At 36.1% G+C, this 21329-nt stretch overlaps 1 protein-coding gene across 1 annotated transcript in view; it reads right to left on the bottom strand.

Moving 5' to 3' along the window:
• Positions 1-21329, bottom strand: part of LOC144331432 (ankyrin repeat domain-containing protein 30B-like) — a 131705-nt gene that overhangs the window by 28999 nt on the left and 81377 nt on the right. Inside the window, exons 32-36 of the mRNA XM_077947967.1 lie at positions 18223-18253; positions 15242-15314; positions 3056-3134; positions 2675-2733; positions 415-505 (exon numbers count right to left, since the gene is read on the bottom strand). Of these exons, the coding sequence (XP_077804093.1) occupies positions 415-505; positions 2675-2733; positions 3056-3134; positions 15242-15314; positions 18223-18253 (333 nt within the window). The remainder of the gene's footprint in view (positions 1-414; positions 506-2674; positions 2734-3055; positions 3135-15241; positions 15315-18222; positions 18254-21329) is intronic.

The raw sequence follows: 21329 nt of genomic DNA, 5'->3' as shown, positions 1-21329 counted from the left end.
CATGTTTGCTGTAATTCCCTGGCAACTTTTGGTAATGGAAGGTCACTTTTTATTCTTCCCAGCTTTCTAATCATGCTCTATCTTTCTCTAAAGAATTATTTTATTTTACCATTCTCCATTATATAAACCTGCTTCTTGTTCCCTCATGTACTCCCTGTCTTCCTTGGTCTTCATTCCCTCTTTTACTCCTTTCTTCAGGTATATTGAATTTAAACTAATAATTCAGCTCTTTTTTTGGCACTCTCAATATAATCTGTTGCTAACACCTGAGAAGACATGTAACTTTCACTCCTTTTGTCCTTCCATGCTACGCGTTTAAAACATAATTTTCTTTGGCTGTCAGAGTATATCAGTCCTCATGCTTTTAGACAAATAATTGGTCAAATGATGTTTTAAATAAAAAATGGTTCTTACCTTCTATTTTGCCATTTATTGTCTTTATTTCTTTTTGATATGTAGCCTCAGTTAAACACACATAATTCTGTGTGTCACTCACAGAGATAATCTGTTAAAGATAATATTAATAAATAATTTCTTTTTTTTACTATTTTTTTTGTTTTGTTTTTTTCTGAGACAAAGCGTCACAGGGTTGCCCAGTGGTATGATCTAGGCTCACTGCAACTTCCGGCTCCCAAGACCAAGTGATTCTTCTGCCTCACCGTCACGAATAGCTGGGATGACAGGCATTAGCCACCACACCTGGCTAAATTTTTGTATTTTTAATAGAGACAGGATTTCACCATGTTGGCTAGGCTGGTCTCAAACACCTGACTTTAAGTGATCCACCCACCTTGCCCTACCAAAATACTGGGATTACAGGTGTGAGACACCATAGCCTGCCTCAATAAATAATTTCAATTTAAAAATAATAATAACAAGCATCATATTTTTCATTTAAAATCTTTTTTAAAACAGAATTTTTTACTCTAAAGGTAATTAGATTTAAGGCTGTTCACATATTGAAAACCAAAACATTCAAGAGAAAACCTCAAATACGCTCTGTAAATCATGCTTATCTTTTATCTTCATGTGACTACTGACTGGGTTACTGAGCAAAGAAAATAAATCATATTCCCCCAAAAATTCAATCGTGTGCATATTTCAAAAGGAATTGAATTCAAAGTATCTGCCTTACACTGTAGTCCTTGCAAAAAATAACAGGGCATTTCAAACAAAATACAACACAATTACATTTGACATATGCATTATTACAGATTTTTTTGTTAAAAATTATGCACGGCATGAAGAGAATTTTCAGAGTATGTCATGCAGAGTAGGAAAAGAATTCTGTAAAAGCTGTTTCACTTAGGAAAACAAAGACTTAAGATAATAAGAATAAATTTTACAAGTTTTTTGCTGATAAAGAACTGCTTGAATAAAAGATTCATAAGGAAAACATATTTTTGTTATTTTTAAATGAAAGCAAACAATCATTAAAGTGTGCAATTCATTCTTAAGACATAACTTCAAAAAAGTAGAGCAAGCCTTCATAAAAAGAGAAAAATAAAAGCATGTATTCATGAAACCTCTAACATGTGCCAGACACGTATTTGCAGATTTTTCTTCACCTTAGAATAATGAGGATGATGATGATGGTGGTGGTTACCCCACTTTCTACTTCCTAGTCGTTCTAGGTTGTTAAGAACAAAATGATGAACAAATATGTTCCACTGTTCTCTCTGTTCCGAATGTTTTGCTCCTAAACTTTCATATGGCCTAGTCTTCATCTTTGAGATGGAGATTAAATGGCAGTCTCAGACAGATCTACTCTGACCATAGAATTCCACTGCCACTCCCATACCCGTGCTAATTATAAAGTTCTTCAATTTTCTCTAACCAAACATTCTCTGTTTTGTTTTTAAGAAAAATTTATAATGACTTATAAGTGGTTTTTTGTTGTTGTTTTTGTTTTTTTTTTGTTTTGTTTTGTTTTGTTTATGAGATGGAGTCTTTCAAGTCCCAGGCATTATCGTTTTAAGTTCCAAGTTGAGCAAGACTAAGACTACACTTTAAACTCTTTCTCTCTGAATCCAATTAGAGCCTTTGTACATCTAGATATACACAGAATCATGTATTTGCCCATAAATGAACACAGAGAAATTATTTAGTTTTTAGACAAACTCAACTTCAGAACTCAAATAAATTCCTAGTGCCTTCTAAGTCTTATTTTCTTTTGCACTATTCTACATTGGCTTCAAAATTAATCCTGCAAATTAGCAGAATTGCACTATGCAGCTATTATCTACTTGGCACATGATTATAAAGTATGTTCTGATAAATGTCAGAAAATAAATGCTTTCTCTCTTTTTTTTTTTTTTTTTTTTTTGCTTTTCTTTGAGATGGATTCTCACTCTGTCACCCAGGCTGGAGTGCAGTGGTGCAATCTTGGCTCACTTCAAGCTCCACCTCCTGAGTTCACACCATTCTCCTGCCTCAGCCTCCCGAGTAGCTGAGACTACAGGCACGCACCACCAAACCCGGCTAATTTTTTTATGTTTTTAGTAGAGACAGTTTCACCATGTTAGCCAGGATGGTCTCAATCTCCTGACCTCATGATCACCCACCTTACGGACACATGCAGAGGTAAGAGTATAAAGTCAAATCATCTTTTTATGTTTTAAGATTACTCATTACTTAAGTTTTAAAAAAGCAACAACAACAACAATACACATACCTCAGAATCTGAAGATTCTGTATATTCTTTTTGTCTTGATTCTGATGTGGGTATCTTATCTACAAAATGTTATTCACAGACACATATATGAGAACATTTATTACTGTAAATTGTAATACCATATACAAATCTATTGCCATTTATGAGTATTTCAAAAACAAAACTAACAGCAAAAATAGAATTTCAGAATTGAAGCAGGTTCAGTAAAAAGAATTGATAGCATGAAGAAAGATATCAGAAAATATTTTTTTAAATAGCCATTGTATTTTGGTCTATAAAATTCTTTTGTAAATAATAGCACTTAAGCATAGAAAGATTTTCAGAGATATTCACTAATGTACCACTTCTATTATTTTGGTATAAAAATAAAATTGTCATTACTTGTTTGATCTTCTGGAGCTTGTTCAATAATGCCAATATCATTTTCTTGTTGTCCAGTTACTGTCTTTGTTGCTTCCTCCTATTACAAACAATAAACAAAAGCAACAACAACAACAAAAAAACTTCAGGAAAAAAATGTGTTTATTCACTCACACAATTTATCAGTAAGACAAAAGAGAACAACAAGAAAAAACATACACTATATCTATCAAATCATAGGCACAATCCTGGGAGAAGCAGAAAATATACATGGAAGACAGGTTCTGGCCTATATTCAAGAAATGGTAGAGATATGTGAAAACAAAAAAAGAACAGAAAAGTATAATTCACCAGTTCTACAATTTAAGTCAATAAAATGCATAAAAGTACAAAGGAGAGAACAATGAGTTTTACCTGAAAAGCAGAGAAAATGCCGCCATAATGGGGCCGTATTTGGAAGGACAGGCAAAGTGCAGAGTCAGGATACAAAGACTCTAGGTACAACAGCATGTGCAAAATAATAAGGCATGAAACAACGTGGCAACTGAGGGATGCCAAAGTGATGTGGTAAAACTGGAACACAGTCAGAGCAAATGAGTTGAAGAGACAAAAAATGGGACCAAACCATGTAAGATATGTGTCACGCTAGAATGTGAACTTAACCCTTCAGGTAATGGGTATCCGCTCAATATGCAGATGAGTTACATCATTACAAATATATTTTAGAAAGGTGACCCTTCCAGTGATGTAAAGATAGATGAACATGGGGAGATGGGGCAAAACTAGAAAGGAGTACTTCAAAATTATAGGTAGATGGTTAATTATGGTAATAAGATACAGAAAATTATAAGAAGGTAGATAATACAAATTTTGGTGTGTGACTGGCTTGGTGACCTGGAGGAGGGTTGAAGTGCAGGATGTGGGGGACAGTTGAAATGCAGGTTGAAGTGTTTGAGCAGTTCATGGCTACTTCCTAGATGTTATTTACTAGGATGGGGAAACCAGATGACTGAGTAGATTACAAAGAGTCAGAAAAGAGGCGGGAAAAGAATAAAAAAAAAAGATGCTTTCAGTTTGAGACCTCTAAGATTTGAGGCATCTAAGGGGCTTGGAAGAAAGATCTGGATAAATACATTTGGAGTATGAGTAGATGACCTACATGAGGAAAATTACATAGTGATAAGAAAATAAATATTTATAAGATAGACTAAATGGGTAGAATTAAGCAACACAAATCTATGCAGACTGTTGAAATTTTGGAAATGAAATTAAAGGAGAGAGAAAAACGTGGGATTAAGTTTCTAAGTTACATATTTCCAAATTTGTTCCAAGACTATAATTTTATTGATATAGGTAAATATTTCTGAAATATTATTGCAATAGGCATCTTTGAATTGAATGAAAACATTTAAATCTACAACAACAAGATTCTGTAAAACCACTTTTATAAAAACCTTGAAATTTTTAATTGTGCAAGAGAAATGCTTACCTATAGAATTATGAGGCATTTTTAAGTACTACTATAACGTGAGATAGAAATGTGAAACCCCGCTTTAAAATTCACATGCTTTTCTTATGTTCCTGTAAACAATATAATACTAACTCGAATTGCCTATTTACACCATATAGGATGACAGTTTAAAATTGGAGAAAAGATCTCACATAAAGAAAATTAAGCAATAATTATTCGAGTTGAATATTTAATAGTTTATATATATATCTATGATTGTCAAGCAGGATTCAGTATTCACAGGTGAAGAAAGAAACTAAAAACTTCAAGTCAACAGGATTCCTGAGTTTTAGAAACAAACAAATATATGTGCAAGGTTTAATAATTATGAAGACTTAAGTTAATAAGGCTTCCTGGAAATAATATAAAATATCTCCAATGTAAGAGATATATTTAAAAGTAAAAAGTGGGGGGGCAGAGCAAGATGGCTGAATTGGAAGAGCTCCAGTCTCTACCTCCCAGTGCCAGTGACACAGAAGACAGGTGATTTCTGCATTTTCAACTGAGGTACTGGGTTCATCTTACTAGGGACTGCCAGACAATCGGTGCTAGTCAGCTGCTGCAGCCCAACCAGCGAGAGCTGAAGCAGGGCAAGGCATCGCCTCAACTAGGAAGCGCAAGGGGGAAGGGAATCCATTTTCCTAGCCAGGGGAACTGAGACACACAACACCTGGAAAATCGGGTAACTCCCACCCCAATACTGCGCTTTACCAAGGGTCTTAGAAAACGGGCACACCAGGAGACTATATCCCACTCCTGGTCGAGAGGTTCCACGCCCACGGAGCCTCCCTCATTGCTAGCACAGCAGTCTGCAATCTAACTGCAAGGCAGTAGCCAGGCTGGGGGAGGGGCGTCCGCCATTGCTGAGGCTTAAGTAGGCAAACAAAGCCGCTGGGAAGCTCAAACTGAGTGGAACTCACCGCAGCTCAAAGAAGCCTGCCTGTCTCTGTAGACTCCACCTCTGGGGACAGGACACAGCTAAACAACAAGAACAAAAGCAGCAGAAACCTCTGCAGACCCAAACGACTCTGTCTGACAGCTTTGAAGAGAGCAGTGGATCTCCCAACGTGGAGGTTGAGAACTGAGAATGGACAGACTGCCTGCTCAAGTGGGTCCCTGACCCCTGAGTAGTCTAACTGGGAGACATGCCCACTAGGGGCAGACCAACACCCCACACCTCACAGGGTGGAGTACACCCCAGAGAGGAAGCTTCCAAAGCAAGAATCAGACAGGTACACTCACTGTTCAGCAATATTCTATCTTCTGCAGCCTCTGCTGCTGATACCCAGGCAAACAGGGTCTGGAGTGGACCTCAAGCAATCTCCAACAGACCTACAGCTGAGAGTCCTGACTGTTAGAAGGAAAACTAAGAAACAGGAAGGACACCCACACCAAAACCCCATCAGTACGTCACCATCATCAAAGACCAGAGGCAGATGAAACCACAAAGATGGGGAAAAAGCAGGGCAGAAAAGCTGGAAATTCAAAAAATAAGAGCACATCTCCCCCTGCAAAGGAACGCAGCTCATCGCCAGCAATGGATCAAAGCTGGATGGAGAATGACTTTGATGAGATGAGAGAAGAAGGCTCCAGTCCATCAAACTTCTCAGAGCTAAAGGAGGAATTACGTACCCAGCGCAAAGAAACTAAAAATCTTGAAAAAAGAGTGGAAGAATTGATAACTAGAATAATTAATGCAGAGAAGGCCATAAACGAATGGACAGAGATGAAAACCATGACACGAGAAATACGTGACAAATGCACAAGCTTCAGTAACCGACTCGATCAACTGGAAGAAAGAGTATCAGCAATTGAGGATCAAATGAATGAAATGAAGCGAGAAGAGAAATCTAAAGAAAAAAGAAGAAAAAGAAATGAACAAAGCCTGCAAGAAGTATGGGATTATGTAAAAAAACCAAATCTACGTCTGATTGGGGTGCCTGAAAGTGAGGGGGAAAATGGAACCAAGTTGGAAAACACTCTTCAGAATATCATCCAGGAGAACTTCCCCAACCTAGTAGCGCAGGCGAACATTCAAATTCAGGAAATACAGAGAATGCCACAAAGATACTCCTCGAGAAGAGCAACTCCAAGACACATAATTGCCAGATTCACCAAAGTTGAAATGAAGGAAAAAATCTTAAGGGCATCCAGAGAGAAAGGTCCGGTTACCCACAAAGGGAAGCCCATCAGACTTACAGCAGATCTCTCGGCAGAAACTCTCCAAGACAGAAGAGAGTGGGGGCCAATATTCAACATTCTTAAGAAAAGAATTTTAAACCCACAATTGCATATCCAGCCAAACTAAGTTTCATAAGTGAAGGAAAAACAAAATCCTTTACAGATAAGCAAATGCTTAGAGATTTTGACACCACCAGTCCTGCCTTACAAGAGACCCTGAAGGAAGCACTAAACATGGAAAGGAACAACCAGTACCAGCCATTGCAAAAACATGCCAAAATGTAAAGACAATCGAGGCTAGGAAGAAACTGCATCAACTAACGAGCAAAATAACCAGTTAATATCATAATGGCAGGATCAAGTTCACACATAACAATATTAACCTTAAATGTAAATGGACTAAATATTCCAATTAAAAGACACAGACTGGCAAACTGGATAAAGAGGCAAGACCCATCAGTTTGCTGTATTCAGGAGACCCATCTCACATGCAGAGACATACATAGGCTCAAAATAAAGGGATGGAGGAACATCTACCAAGCAAATGGAGAACAAAAAAAGAGCAAGGGTTGCAATACTAGTCTCTGATAAAACAGACTTTAAACCATCAAAGATCAAAAGAGACAAAGAAGGCCATTACATAATGGTAAAGGGATGAATTCAACAGGAAGAGCTAACTCTCCTAAATATATATCACCCAATACAGGAGCACCCAGATTCATAAAGCAAGTCCTCAGAGACTTACCAAGAGACTTAGACTCCCATACAATAATAATGGGAGACTTCAACACCCCACTGTCAACATTAGACAGATCAATGAGACAGAAAGTTAACAAGCATATCCAGGAATTGAACTCATCTCTGCAGGAAACAGACCTAATACACATCTACAGAACTCTCCACCCCAAATCAACAGAATATACATTCTTCTCAGCACCATATCACACTTATTCCAAAATAGACCACATAATTGGAAGTAAAGCACTCCTCAGCAAATGTACAAGAACAGAAATTATAACAAACTGTCTCTCAGACCACAGTGCAATCAAACCACAACTCAGGACTAAGAAACTCAATCAAAACCACTCAACTACATGGAAACTGAATAACCTGCTCCTGAAGACTACTGGGTACATAACGAAATGAAGGCAGAAATATAGATGTTATTTGAAACCAATGAGAAAAAAGATACAACATACCAGAATCTCTGGGACACATTTAAAGCAGTGTGTAGAGGGAAATTTATAGCACTAAATGCCCACAAGAGAAAGCTGGAAAGATCTAAAATTGACACTCTAACATCGCAATGAAAAGAACTAGAGAGGCAAGAGCAAACACATTCAAAAGCTAGCAGGAGGCAAGAAATAACTAAGATTAGAGCAGAACTGAAGGAGATAGAGACACAAAAAACCCTCCAAAAAACAATGAATCCAGGAGTTGGTATTTTGAAAAGATCAACAAAATTGATAGACCACTAGCAAGACTAATAAAGAAGAAAGGAGAGCAGAATCAACTAGATGCAATAAAATATGATAAAGGAGATATCACCACTGACCCCACAGAAATACAAACTACCATCAGAGAATACTATAAACACCTCTATGCAAATAAACAGGAAAATCTAGAAGAAATGGATAATTTCCTGGACACTTACACTCTCCCAAGACTAAATCAGGAAGAAGCTGAATCCCTGAATAGACCAATAGCAGGCTCTAAAATTGAGGCAATAATTAATAGTCTACCAACCAAAGTCCAGAACCAGATGGATTCACAGCTGAATTCTATCAGAGGTACAAGGAGGAGCTGGTACCATTCCTTCTGAAACTATTCCAATCAATAGAAAAAGAAGGAATCCACCCTAACTCATTTTATGAGGCCAACATCATCCTGATACCAAAGCCTGGCAGAGACACAACAAAAAAAGAGAATTTTAGACCAATATCCCTGATGAACATCGATGCAAAAATCCTCAATAAAATACTGGCAAACCGGATGCAGCTGCACATCAAAAAGCTTATCCACCATGTTCAAGTGGGCTTCATCCCTGTGATGCAAGGCTGGTTCAACATACGCAAATCAATAAACGTAATCCAACATATAAACAGAACCAAAGACAAAAACCACATGATTGTCTCAATTGATGCAGAAAAGGCCTTTGACAAAATTCAACAGCCCTGCATGCTAAAAACGCTCAATAAGTTCGGAATTGATGGAACGTATCTCAAAATAATAAGAGCTATTTATGACGAACCCACAGCCAATATCATACTGAATGGGCAAAAACTGGAAAAATTCCCTTTGAAAACTGGCACAAGACAGGGATGCCTTCTCTCACCACTTCTATTCAACATAGTGTTGGAAGTTCTGCCTAGGGCAATCAGGCAAGAGAAAGAAATCAAGGGTATTCAGTTAGGAAAAGAAGAAGTCAAATTGTCCCTGATTGAAGATGACATGATTGTATATTTAGAAAACCCCATTGTCTCAGCCCCAAATCTACTTAAACTGATAAGCAACTTCAGCAAAGTCTCAGGATACAAAATTAATGTGCAAAAATCACAAGCATTCTATATACCAGTAACAGACAGCCAAATCATGAATGAACTTCCATTCACAATTGCTTCAAAGAGAATAAAATACATAGGAATCCCACTTACAAGGGATGTAAAGGACCTCTTCAAGGAGAACTACAAAACACTGCTCAGTGAAATAAAAGAGGACACAAACAAATGGAAGAACATATCATGCTCATGGATAGGAAGAATCAATATCGTGAAAATGGCCATACTGCCCAAGGTTTTTTATAGATTCAATGCCATCCCCATCAAGTTACCAATGAGTTTCTTCACAGAATTGGAAAAAACCACTTTAAACTTCATAGGGAACCAAAGAAGAGCCCGTATTGCCAAGACAATCCGAAGTCAAAAGAACAAAGCTGGAGGCATCACGCTACCTGACTTCAAACTATACTACAAGGCTACAGTAACCAAAACAGTATGGTACTGGTACCAAAACAGAGATATAGACCGATGGAACAGAACAGAGTCCTCAGAAATAATACCACACATCTACAGCCATCTGATCTTTGACAAACCTGAGAGAAACAAGAAATGGGGAAAGGATTCCCTATTTAATAAATGGTGCTGGGAAAATTGGCTAGCCATAAGTAGAAAGCTGAAACTGGATCCTTTCCTTACTCCTTATACGAAAATTAATTCAAGATGGATTAGAGACTTAAATGTTAGACCTAATACCATAAAAACCCTAGAAGAAAACCTAGGTAATACCATTCAGGACATAGGCATGGGCAAATACTTCATGTCTAAAACACCAAAAGCAATGGCAGCAAAAGCCAAAATTGACAAATAGGATCTCATTAAACTAAAGAGCTTCTGCACAGCAAAAGAAACTACCATCAGAGTGAACAGGCATCCTACAGAAGGGGAGAAAATTTTTGCAATCTACTCACCTGACAAAGGACTAATATCCAGAACCTACAAAGAACTCAAACAAATTTACAAGAAAAAAACAAACAACCCCATCAAAAAGTGGGCAAAGGATATGAACAGACGTTTCTCAAAAGAAGACACTCATACAGCCAACAGACACATGAAAAAATGCTCATCATCACTGGCCATCAGAGAAATGCAAATCAAAACCACAATGAGATACCATCTCACACCAGTTAGAATCGCAATCATTAAAAAGTCAGGAAACAGCAGGTGCTGGAGAGGATGTGGAGAAATAGGAACACTTTTACACTATTTTTGGGATTGTAAACTAGTTCAACCATTATGGAAAACAGTATGGCGATTCCTCAAGGACCTAGAACTAGAAGTACCATATGACCCAGCCATCCCATTACTGGGTATATACCCAAAGGATTATAAATCATGCTGCTATAAAGACACATGCACACGTATGTTTATTGTGGCACTATTCACAACAGCAAAGACTTGGAATCAACCCAAATGTCCATCAGTGACAGGCTGGATTAAGAAAATGTGGCACATACACACCATGGAATACTATGCAGCCATAAAACAGGATGAGTTTGTGTCCTTTGTAGGGACATGGATGCAGCTGAAAACCATCATTCTCAGCAAACTATCGCAAGAACAGAAAACCAAACACCGCATGTTCTCACTCATAGGTGGGAACTGAACAATGAGATCAGTTGGACTCGGGAAGGGGAACATCACACACCAGGGCCTATCACGGGGAGGGGGGAGGGGGAGGGATTGCATTGGGAGTTATACCTGATGTAAATGACGAGTTGATGTGTGCTGATGAGTTGATGGGTGCAGCACACCAACATGGCACATGTATACATATGTAACAAACCTGCACGTTATGCACATGTACCCTAGAACTTAAAGTATAATAATAATAAAAAATAAAAAAATAAAATAAAATAAAAGGAAAAAGTATTCTTCCAATGATAAGTTTGTTTACTCTGTTATCAATCTTCCCTTGCATATTCTATAATATACATATTCCCTTGCATATTCTATAATAATAGGTACTTTAAAAAATTCACCAATGTTGATTACATTCATTTGATGTGTGTATATAGTACCATCACATACAGATATTATGAGCAAAAATCTCAGAATATTTCTAGAGATTACTAATTTCTCCATTTATTTATTTCAGTGTACTGAAGCTTAAAAGAGATTTTTCTCTTTTAAGAGACACAGAAGAAAAATCTTGTTCATATGATCAGAAAATTTAATTTTAATAACAAGTTTAAATAAAATGCTTATTTATTTATACTCTATTATCAAAAATATTCTAAACAGCTGCCAAGGTTATATCAAAGAGTGAGATAAATTAGTTAAATAACTTAAGGATATGTCAAATATTAAGTTAGAAATCTGAAATCAGAAACCAAAGAATCAAAATTAGTAATTCATAATAAAGCTGACAAGGCCTAAAACAGATTTTACTTTGCATTCTATATTAATATAAGTATGGCTACATTAAATATAAAACATAAAGTTACTAAAAGAAGTGAGAATTAAATTTTCATGCCTTGTTTATAAATTTTTTGTTGACACACTATAAATGTACACATTTTAGGGGTACATATTATCACTTAATACATTCACATAATCAAATCAGAATAATTGAGATATTAATCGCCTTAAGTATGTATCTTTCCTTTATGTTAGAATCATTCAAATTATTCTCTACTAGGTATTTTAAAGAGTACAACAAATTGCTCTTACCTGTACTTGTCCTTATGTTTTCTTCCAGTTTTTTATTAAAATCAGCTATAAGTCACTCAAAAACACCTGAGCTATAATTTATTAGCTGGCTATGTTTTCTTAATTTTTATTTTAAATAATTTATATCATATCTTTTATTAGAGTTCCTGCTCTCATTGAAACCAATATTTTTGCTGTGTATTTATAAAAATCTGTCTCATCTTGACTCTCTCATGTAGTCTCTAGGATTATCTTACCCTTCTTCAATGACTTATTTCCTATCATCCCCTTCATCTAATTTATTATTATATAAATATGGTGGCATCCATTAGATAATTTTTTAACCAAAATAACCTAGGACAAAAATTTACCCTTACATAGTTTATAGTATTACAGAAAAAATTAAAATTTAAAAATTACATGTTATATTTTGAAATATCTCTTCACAATTTACAGTTGTATTAGTTACCTCTTGCATGGAAAAATGTGAGACTTTAGTTTTTAATAGTACCTTGTTTAACTGGGTTTGCCTTAAAATGGTATAGGTTGTTTCTATTCTGTGTGGCAAAAAGCTAAGTATAAATAACTGTATAAATTCTGCTGCTTCCAAGAAACAGAGAAAAACAGAATAAGTCATGGGGGGGCAATGATTGATTAATGAAAATCATATGTAGCAACTAAATAGAAACTTGTAAATAAATAACAATTGAGACAGAGATGCCCTCAAAAGCAGATACTGAAAAAACGTGTTCTGTGAGAAAAAAGTCTGGGGTAAATCATTTTTAAAAAGGTGACGGAGGAGGGAGAAACAAACAAGAGACATGATCAGTCAATCAAGTATGAGCTTCAGTCGTGAAAGAAAAGGAGAAACAACTACCCTAAGACATGTGACAAAATACATAAAATACAGACTTTTGTTAATAATATATTCCCATAATGCTGATCAGTATTTACACTATAATTAGTTATTTTGTTAATATCTGGGTAATCAAGATTTTAATTTTATTATTATATAATAAGACACTCAATTAGTTAAACATGGTCTTCAATCAATACCTAAAAGCCAGAACAGTCTTACTACAGAGAGAGAAAAAATTTAAAAAGGAATATTTCATAAACTTTTCACCTGAAGAAATTATTGGTAATAAGAATTTCAGAGTAATGTATTCCTTGAAAACATATGTTTAATAGAACATGAGTTTTGGCTGGGCTTTGTGGCTCACGCCTGTAATCCCAGCACTTTAGGAGGCCGAGGAGGGCAGATCATGAGGTCAAGGGATCGAGACCATCCTGGCCAACATGGTGAAACCCTGCCTCTACTAAAAATACAAAATTAGCTGGGCGTGGTGGCACACACCTGTAGTCCCAGCTTATGTAGGAGGTTGAGGCAGGAGAATTGGTTGAACCAAGAAGGCAGAGGCTACAGTCAACCAAGATCATGCCACTGCACTCCAGCCTGGGTGACAGAGTGAGACTCCGTCTCAAAAACAAAAAAACAACATGAGTTGAGACTAAAACATATTACAATATTTTTAATCTAAATTCTACATGGAGGATACTAGAAAATACAGTGCAACCTTCTTTCCTGTTACTACATATCTCTGATTTACTGTCTTCTTATTTAAGACATATTTCCTTAAGATAATGCATGTGAATTTATGCATTCTAAATATTAAAAGAAAATATAAATTTAAGCCACATTTAGAAATTCATTAGATTTAATTATAAGATACATTATGCATATTATCTCACTCGTAACATTCTATTACATAAAATAATCAATTGTCTGCTTATTATTCACATTGCAAACCTCTTAAAATGCTTTTTATAGGCAAGACTGTATTCTGGGTACACAAGGATGCACGCAAGTATGTTTTCTAACTTGCGGTATCTCATAGTGATGGAAGAGCTTCAAAAAGATTATTTAAATAACTAAAGAACTTCAAAAAGATTATTTAAATAACTAAATATAAAATCTTCTGAAATTTAAAATTTTCAAATGTGATCAAAGATCTTTGAACAATATGTTTAAAAACTGCAATTTAAAAATTCTGAAATTAAAATCTTACCATATGCTTATTAAGAGTCTCTGCTTCCAGAACTGGTTGTTTACTTAGGGTAAAACCTGCGTTCTTCATTTAGATGAAGAGTTTAAAGTATACTTTTAATTAAATAACTTAGAAAACACACTGGCATCCCTTAGTAATACAGATTCTGAGAAAGAGAATTTACATTTCTAAATTTCTACTAATATTTATTTATTTATTTATTTATTTATTTATTTATTTATTGAGATGGAGTCTCGCTCTGTCGCCCAGGCTGGAGTGCAGTGGCGCAATCTTGGCTCACTGCAAGCTCCACCTCCCGGGTTCATGGCATTCTCCTGCTTCAGCCTCCCGAGTAGCTGGGACTACAGGCGGCCGCCACCATGCCCAGCTAATTTTGTTTTGTATTTTTTAGTAGAGACGGGGTTTCACAGTGTTAGCCAGGATGGCCTCGATCTCCTGACCTCGTGATCCACCCGCCTTGGCCTCCCTAAGTGCTGGGATTACAGGCATAAGCTACCGCGCCTGGCCTCTACTATTATTTTTTAAATTTGAGTTAAGGTCTCGCTATGTTGCCCACACGGGTTTCAAACTCTTGGGCTCAAGAAATCCTCCTGCATCAGCCTCCTTGGTAGCTGGAACTACAGGCATGCACCACCATGCCCAAATAAATTTTCACAACTTCTAATATTATTTTGGTGTATTTAAAGAACCAAGAAGAGAAACTGAGACAAAGCTCTCTCCTAAAAACTACGTGATATCAAAATAGTAGGTGCAAAAATCCTATATGTTATATGGCACAGTTTTGGAACTGAACAGTATCAGAGAAATTCCTTGATTACTATAATAAGTAACTTGATCCATTAAAGATAAATTTAAGCATGAGTTTTTTTTTAAGTTACAATAGGATAATTTTAACACTCACAGTAAGTACACTTATCCAAATAAAAATTTACCAGGTTTTATATGTTCTCTACTGTGGAAAAGTTTTTTCTAATATAGTGCTCCTGTCACTATATATTCTCCAGCCCTTTCTTTTTATGGCCCTCACACCCTCAAAGTATTTACCAAACATTTGTTATTTACTAACGTAAAAAAAAAAAACTTTAAATCAACTACTCATATTTCTATAAAATATTTTTATCTGACCAACTTTATATTGCCAACATGAAATAATGATACAGCACTGCAAAACATGAAAAGTAAATACTATACAGAACTAGATTCCAACTGAGAAAATCAACTTCACAAAAGACCATTTTACCTTGGTAGCAAGACTAAAGTCTTCCTCAAGTTTTGTAGGCTGTGAATTTTCAGTAGTCGGTTTGCCAAAAGGACTTTAGAGAAAAAAGATACAACATAAAGGAGCAAATTCATATATTTAAAAAGGAAATCTGCTAGTTCATATCTTGGTGCTCACTCCAAAAAAATGAGAAGAAAAAAACAAAATCTGGGGAAAGATCAGTCCTCGGTATATTAAATCATGTTTCTTCGTATAATTAAAATATGCCCTCTGTTTTTTAAAAATATCTTAGTTACATATTTTTGACTCTACCTCCCGAACCTATAACATCCAAAGAACACTCACTCTTAGCTTCATAAAAAATAGTGACAGCCAATATAATTGGCATACCCTGAGAATAACTCGTCCTCACAAACTGTCCTCAGTGATGAACTGAAAATGTATTTAATGACTGACATAACTTTTGATATCTAAATTGGAACAAACTTGATAACCTAAAATGAGGAAGAAAGATACAGTTCCCTTGTCCTTCATCCACTCTCTACCTCTGATTTAAAGACTAATCTGTGTCACAGGAAAATGACATTCTTTGTTTCTCAGCATAAAAACCACTTAAGAAGACCCTGTTGCTTTCCTTCACCCTAAAACACTACAGAGGGTGCCCTGAAATATTTGAAATGTTGAAAAGCTGAACCTACAAATGTCAAATCACAAATGTATATTTCTTATTGGGAATATTTTTCTCAACAAAAATTGAAACTTTAAAAATAATAAAATCTAACTACTTATTTTATACTTGTCCTTCCCTGTTCAGGGCTACATCAACTAGCAAAACCTTAAAAATCTTTGTACTTATTCCCAAGGAGAGAGACTGCTAGAAAAACTGAGTCCTGATAATTGGATTTCTCTAAGTACCGTATATACACAGAGAGAAAGATCTGGAAGTGGGAGCCACTATATATAGTGAAAGTGTCTCACTTCCACATCTTTCTTCTGCAGAGCTTCATGGCAGTCTCCAACCTTTAAATATTCTATTTAAAGATTACTATCTGTGCTTTGATGAGCTGAATGTTTAAAGGTTGGAGACCGCCATGAAGCCCTGCAGAAGAAAGATGTGGAAGTGAAAGACACTTTCACTATATATAGTGGCATCCACTTCCAGATCTTTCTTTCTGTGTATACATGAAAAGATAAACTCAATGACCAACCAAGAAGTTCTGAATTTACCTATTCCTGGAAAACAACTAAATGGAGACTCAGTCAGTCATTCACCTCCAGCATAAGCATGTTATCAAAAACCCAACTGAAGCTCCATGACTTATTTGATAGCCAATCTTACCCCTGCTTTACATGTACATGGTTACAACATCAGAGGCTTGGAAAAAGAGGCAAAGGGAAGGGGACACCTGCCTTGGGCCACAGATCTATGTAATTCAGCAACCTTCAATCTCCTAGCACTCAAGGGGCTCTAAGCCTCTCCAGTAAGATTTGGGGTGAAAGAACAGAATAGCACATTTCTATCTGATTTTAGAGACTTTTCCCAGTGGCTCATTTTTTTTTAAATCTTTCCATAGAAACCTTGAAGCTTGTCCATTCTTCCAATTAAACAAGCAAAAAAGCAGTGACCTATTCAGGACTTCTTTTGTACCATATTTAATATGCCTTTCTAGATAACTCCCAATGTCTAATGTGTTTGTTCTAATTTATCTTCATCAAACTTGTCATAAGATCCAACACTCTGATCTCTTTGGTAAAACCCTTACTCTTACCAATCCTGGGATTATTTCTCTTCAGACTTGGCCTTTCCCTGCTAATTCCCTTGTTACCTACTTTCACTGGGTTCTCCAGCTAATTCCATTCTTATCCTTTTCAATTTGTTTAATTAGAACCATTTCCTCTTCCTTTCTATTATTCAAACACTCACTTACATGGTGATATAAAAACAAGAGTAATGGGCTTTGAAATGAGTTTAAATATTACTTGTTACCTCCTATATTTAAATAGGTCACTTTGAGTTTCAGACTCTCCATCTGAACAACCATTTTTCCAGGATATTAAATACAGGTTGAAATATGAAAGTATTTTGATTAGTCTCCAAGAGTCCTTAAAATCCTAAAATTCCATGTACTTTTAATTTTACCTATAGAAAAATGGGGCTGGTAGTAAGCAATAAAATAATAGAAGAAAAGAACACCAAGGAAAGCAGAGAAGAAAGTAATCAGGAAAAGATCATAGAAAAGTCATGGAAGAAGAAAAAAAGACTCTAGCAAAAAAAGAAGAGTGCATGCAACTAGGCAGGGTACTGCTTTGAAGAAAAACTAAGCTGGGAAGTCAGTAAACCGAGAAATCTATAAGAAATAGCCTCTAAATATGATTAACATATTTCTATGTAGATATTCTCCAATAAGAGTAAAATAATTCATCTATAGGATTTACCTGGTCTCGCTTATGAAACAAAAACCTATGTCTTGTCACCACAGCTAAGTCAGATCTGCTCTAAAAACTTTGATGATAAATCAAGGTACTGGTTACCACTCTAACTGTTAAACATGTTAAAACAAAGTCTTGGATTAACCAGTGTTCTAAGGGAAATCTCTAAAATGAGTTAACGTATAACAAAATGTGACTTTGTGAATTGATCCCATCTGGACCTATACCTTGATCCTAGTGATACATAGGTCTCCAGCAATCTATGCCGAGAGGGAAGAGAAGGGATTTGGGAGCAAGGTAGGCTGATGGCAAACTTAAGGGTCAGCTACTTTTTAGCTATGAAATCATAGGCTAATTAATCAACCTCTCTGAACCACATTTGCCTCATTAATACAAAGTAGGTGACAGTAGCACAGATGTTTTCCAAAGCTGTGTGATGACTACGTGAGATGATAAATATTAAGCACATAATACGTTGTCTAGCCTAGAGTAGAATACTCGACAGATAGTGGTCTCTTTTCTCTGTATTTTCTGAGTTAACATATACATTTTAAAAAACAGCAAAGTCTTACCTGAATGTAGACTCTACAGAACTCACATCCACTATTAAAGAAAAAAGTAAATACATTAAATCAACAAAGATAAATAAAAGATACAGAATATTAAAAACATAAGAGGGCATGATGGCACATGTCTATAATCCCAGCTACTTTGAAGGTGAGGCAGGAGGATCATCTGAGGAGCTCAGGAGTCTGAAAGCAGCCTGGGAGACATCACGAGTCTTCAACTTAGTTTAAAAGAATCATGCACACTTTCATGCATAATTCAGGTCTTGGTTTAAAAAGCATAATACTCCAATGCTTTGTTACAAAGACTCAGATGATTTATTATAAAGCATTTATTTGGGACCATACATCGAGACTATAGTGAAATTATTATTAAGTATACTATGATGAAATTAATGCATTAAGAATGTTTATTTCCCCTCCTTTTATAGATCTCAAATGCAAGGAAAAACAGAATTTATCACAATTTGATATCTGCAAGTGAACTACAGTGTACAAAGAGTCATAATCCAAACAGAACCCTTTAAGACTGACAGAAAACTGTATTATTAGCAGAATTAGTATAAGCAGACAGTATCAACCTTAGAAAGTATAATTTCTCGACAAATGAACTTGGAGCAGTTAGAACAGAGTATACAGTAGTCTCTCTTTATCTGCTCTATGTGTAGAAAGACACACAACGTGATTTCCCTCTGTTCTCACACCACCATCATTAAAACAGAAGACATCTGTGACCAAATGTTGGAGGATTTTCTCCACCAATAAATAAGCAACCAATTCTGTACCAGAAACCAGCTGGTTGTCCCCTATTTAATTCCAACACTGTCTATCTAGAAAGAGTCTCAGATCCCATAGTCTGAGGGCTCAGTCTCACAAGACTGCCCTCCCACACCAGTTGCAAATCTGGATCTCTGAAACATCTAACCGTCTGGTTTCATGTTGGGGTCCTCACAACTTCATCTTTGGGTTGGATTAACATGCTAGAGTACCCCAAATCCTAAAGGAAACATACTTACCAGTTTATTATAAAGGGTATTATAAAGGAGACACATGAAGAGATGCATACGGCAAGTTATAGGGGAAGGAGCATGGAGCTTCCATGCCCTCCCAGGGCACATCTGCCTCCAAACACTTCCATACATTCAGCTTTCTGGAAGGTCTCTGATCCCAGTCCTTCTGGGTTCTTAAACAGCTTTACTACATAGGCATGAATGAAAAAATCTGTGGCCACTGGTAATCGATATAACCTTCAACTCATCTCACCTCTAGGAGGTTGAGGGGTGGAGCTGAAAGTCCCAACACCCTAATCATGCCTTGTTCTTTTTTGTGACCAGCTCCTATCCTGAAGCTACCTAGGGATTGCCAGCCACCACTCAATTATTAGCATACAAAGACATCACTTTGGAGATTCTAAACATTTTATGAGTTGTATGCCACAAAACAATGTTGAAGACCAAACATATATTTCAAAATATAATATCCATGGTTTTGATTTCTGTAATTTCAGTTACTCATGGTCAACCATAGTCCAAAAATATTAAATGGGGAATTCCAGAAATATATAAATCATAAGTTCTAAATAAGGTGTCATTCTAAGGAGTATGATGAAATATTAAGACATGCTGTTCCATCTCACCCAGGTCATGAATCATCCCTTTGTATAAGCTAACTGCCCATTAATCATCAAAATGGTCTGTCATCAAAATCCCAACCATCAACATTATCATGGCTCAATGATCCAGGGTCACGTGAAGCAGATGATCCTCCTTCTGATGTGTAGTCAGATAGCCAGAAATAATTAGTAGCCTAACACCACATGACAACTCCTACCTCATTCACCTGACTTCATCTCATCACACAGGCATTATATCATTTCACAATCATCACACGAACAAGAAGGGTGAGTACAATACAAGACACTTTGAGAGACCACATTCACCTAACTTTGAATACAATATGTTATTGTTTTATTATGACTTATTGTTAATCTCTCACTGTGCCTAATTTATGAATTAAACTTTATCATAAATATGCACATATTTAAAGAAACATGGATGTATAGGGTTCCATACTATCCACAGTTTCAGACATCCAGTGGGTGTCTTAGAAAATACTCCCCGTGGATAAGGCTGATTACTGTACGTGTGTATGTCTGTGTGTGTGTGTGTGTGTGTGTGTGAGAGAGAGAGAGAGAGAGAAAGAGAATACAGATCTCCACTCTCCACAAGAAGCACATAAAAAAGACAGCACTTTTCCTTATACAAGACCCTTAGGTTTTGACAATTCTGGAAAAATGCTGGCACGCATACTCCCCAGTCTAGACAATTTTCCAGACCCTGGGTATGTTGACTGCTTCAGTTGCAAAGCATTAGGTAGGATCTTGGGAGATTTCTTCTTGGACACCAGAAATATTAACCACATCAACAGTGTACCTAACAACTCTAAAATAATTCTTTTGAACAGATTATCACTGCAGAACTTGTAAGTTAACTCCAATTGACTTTTCAGTAATCTCACTGCTTGAAATTCTCACATTTAAAAGAAATTTGTCACATCATTTTCTCTCACTCCTCTCCTACTTTTCATTAGCCACTGTTCAGTCTCCTTTACGAAGTCCTTTGACTCTGTGAAATGTTGATATTTCCAGGGTTTTGTCAATGGCTTTCCTCTTATTCTACATCTTCTGCATCATGGATATACTCATTGAGATCTATGGCTTTGTCTAAAAATTATAATAAAATTATTCTAAGCCTGCATCTCCAACCAGAGTTCTATCTCCAGCTAGAAATACCTATAATAATCCAATTACCTACTGAAAATATCCCACATAAATGTATCTTTGAACTCAATATGTGAAGAAAATTGTTGGTCTGTCCCATGATTGTTTGCACTTTTCTGTTGACCTGACAATTTCTGACTCCTTCCCCATGAGCATTCCCCACGTGGAAACTTATGAATGACCTGAGATTTTTTTCTCTCCCCTAGCTTTTTAAACTCAATAATCAGTAAATCATATTAACTGTACCTCTTTTCTGCATTTGCTTTATCTTTCCATTCCCACTGGAAATACAAACTTATTTATTTTATATTTATATTTCCTAGTTAGACATGGC

The sequence above is a fragment of the Macaca mulatta genome, chromosome 9 (assembly GCF_049350105.2).
Source record: "Macaca mulatta isolate MMU2019108-1 chromosome 9, T2T-MMU8v2.0, whole genome shotgun sequence".
Classification (NCBI taxonomy): Eukaryota; Metazoa; Chordata; class Mammalia; order Primates; family Cercopithecidae; genus Macaca; species Macaca mulatta.
The sequence above is the reverse complement of the archived record's forward strand: the minus strand, read 5'-3'. Positions and strand labels throughout refer to the sequence as shown.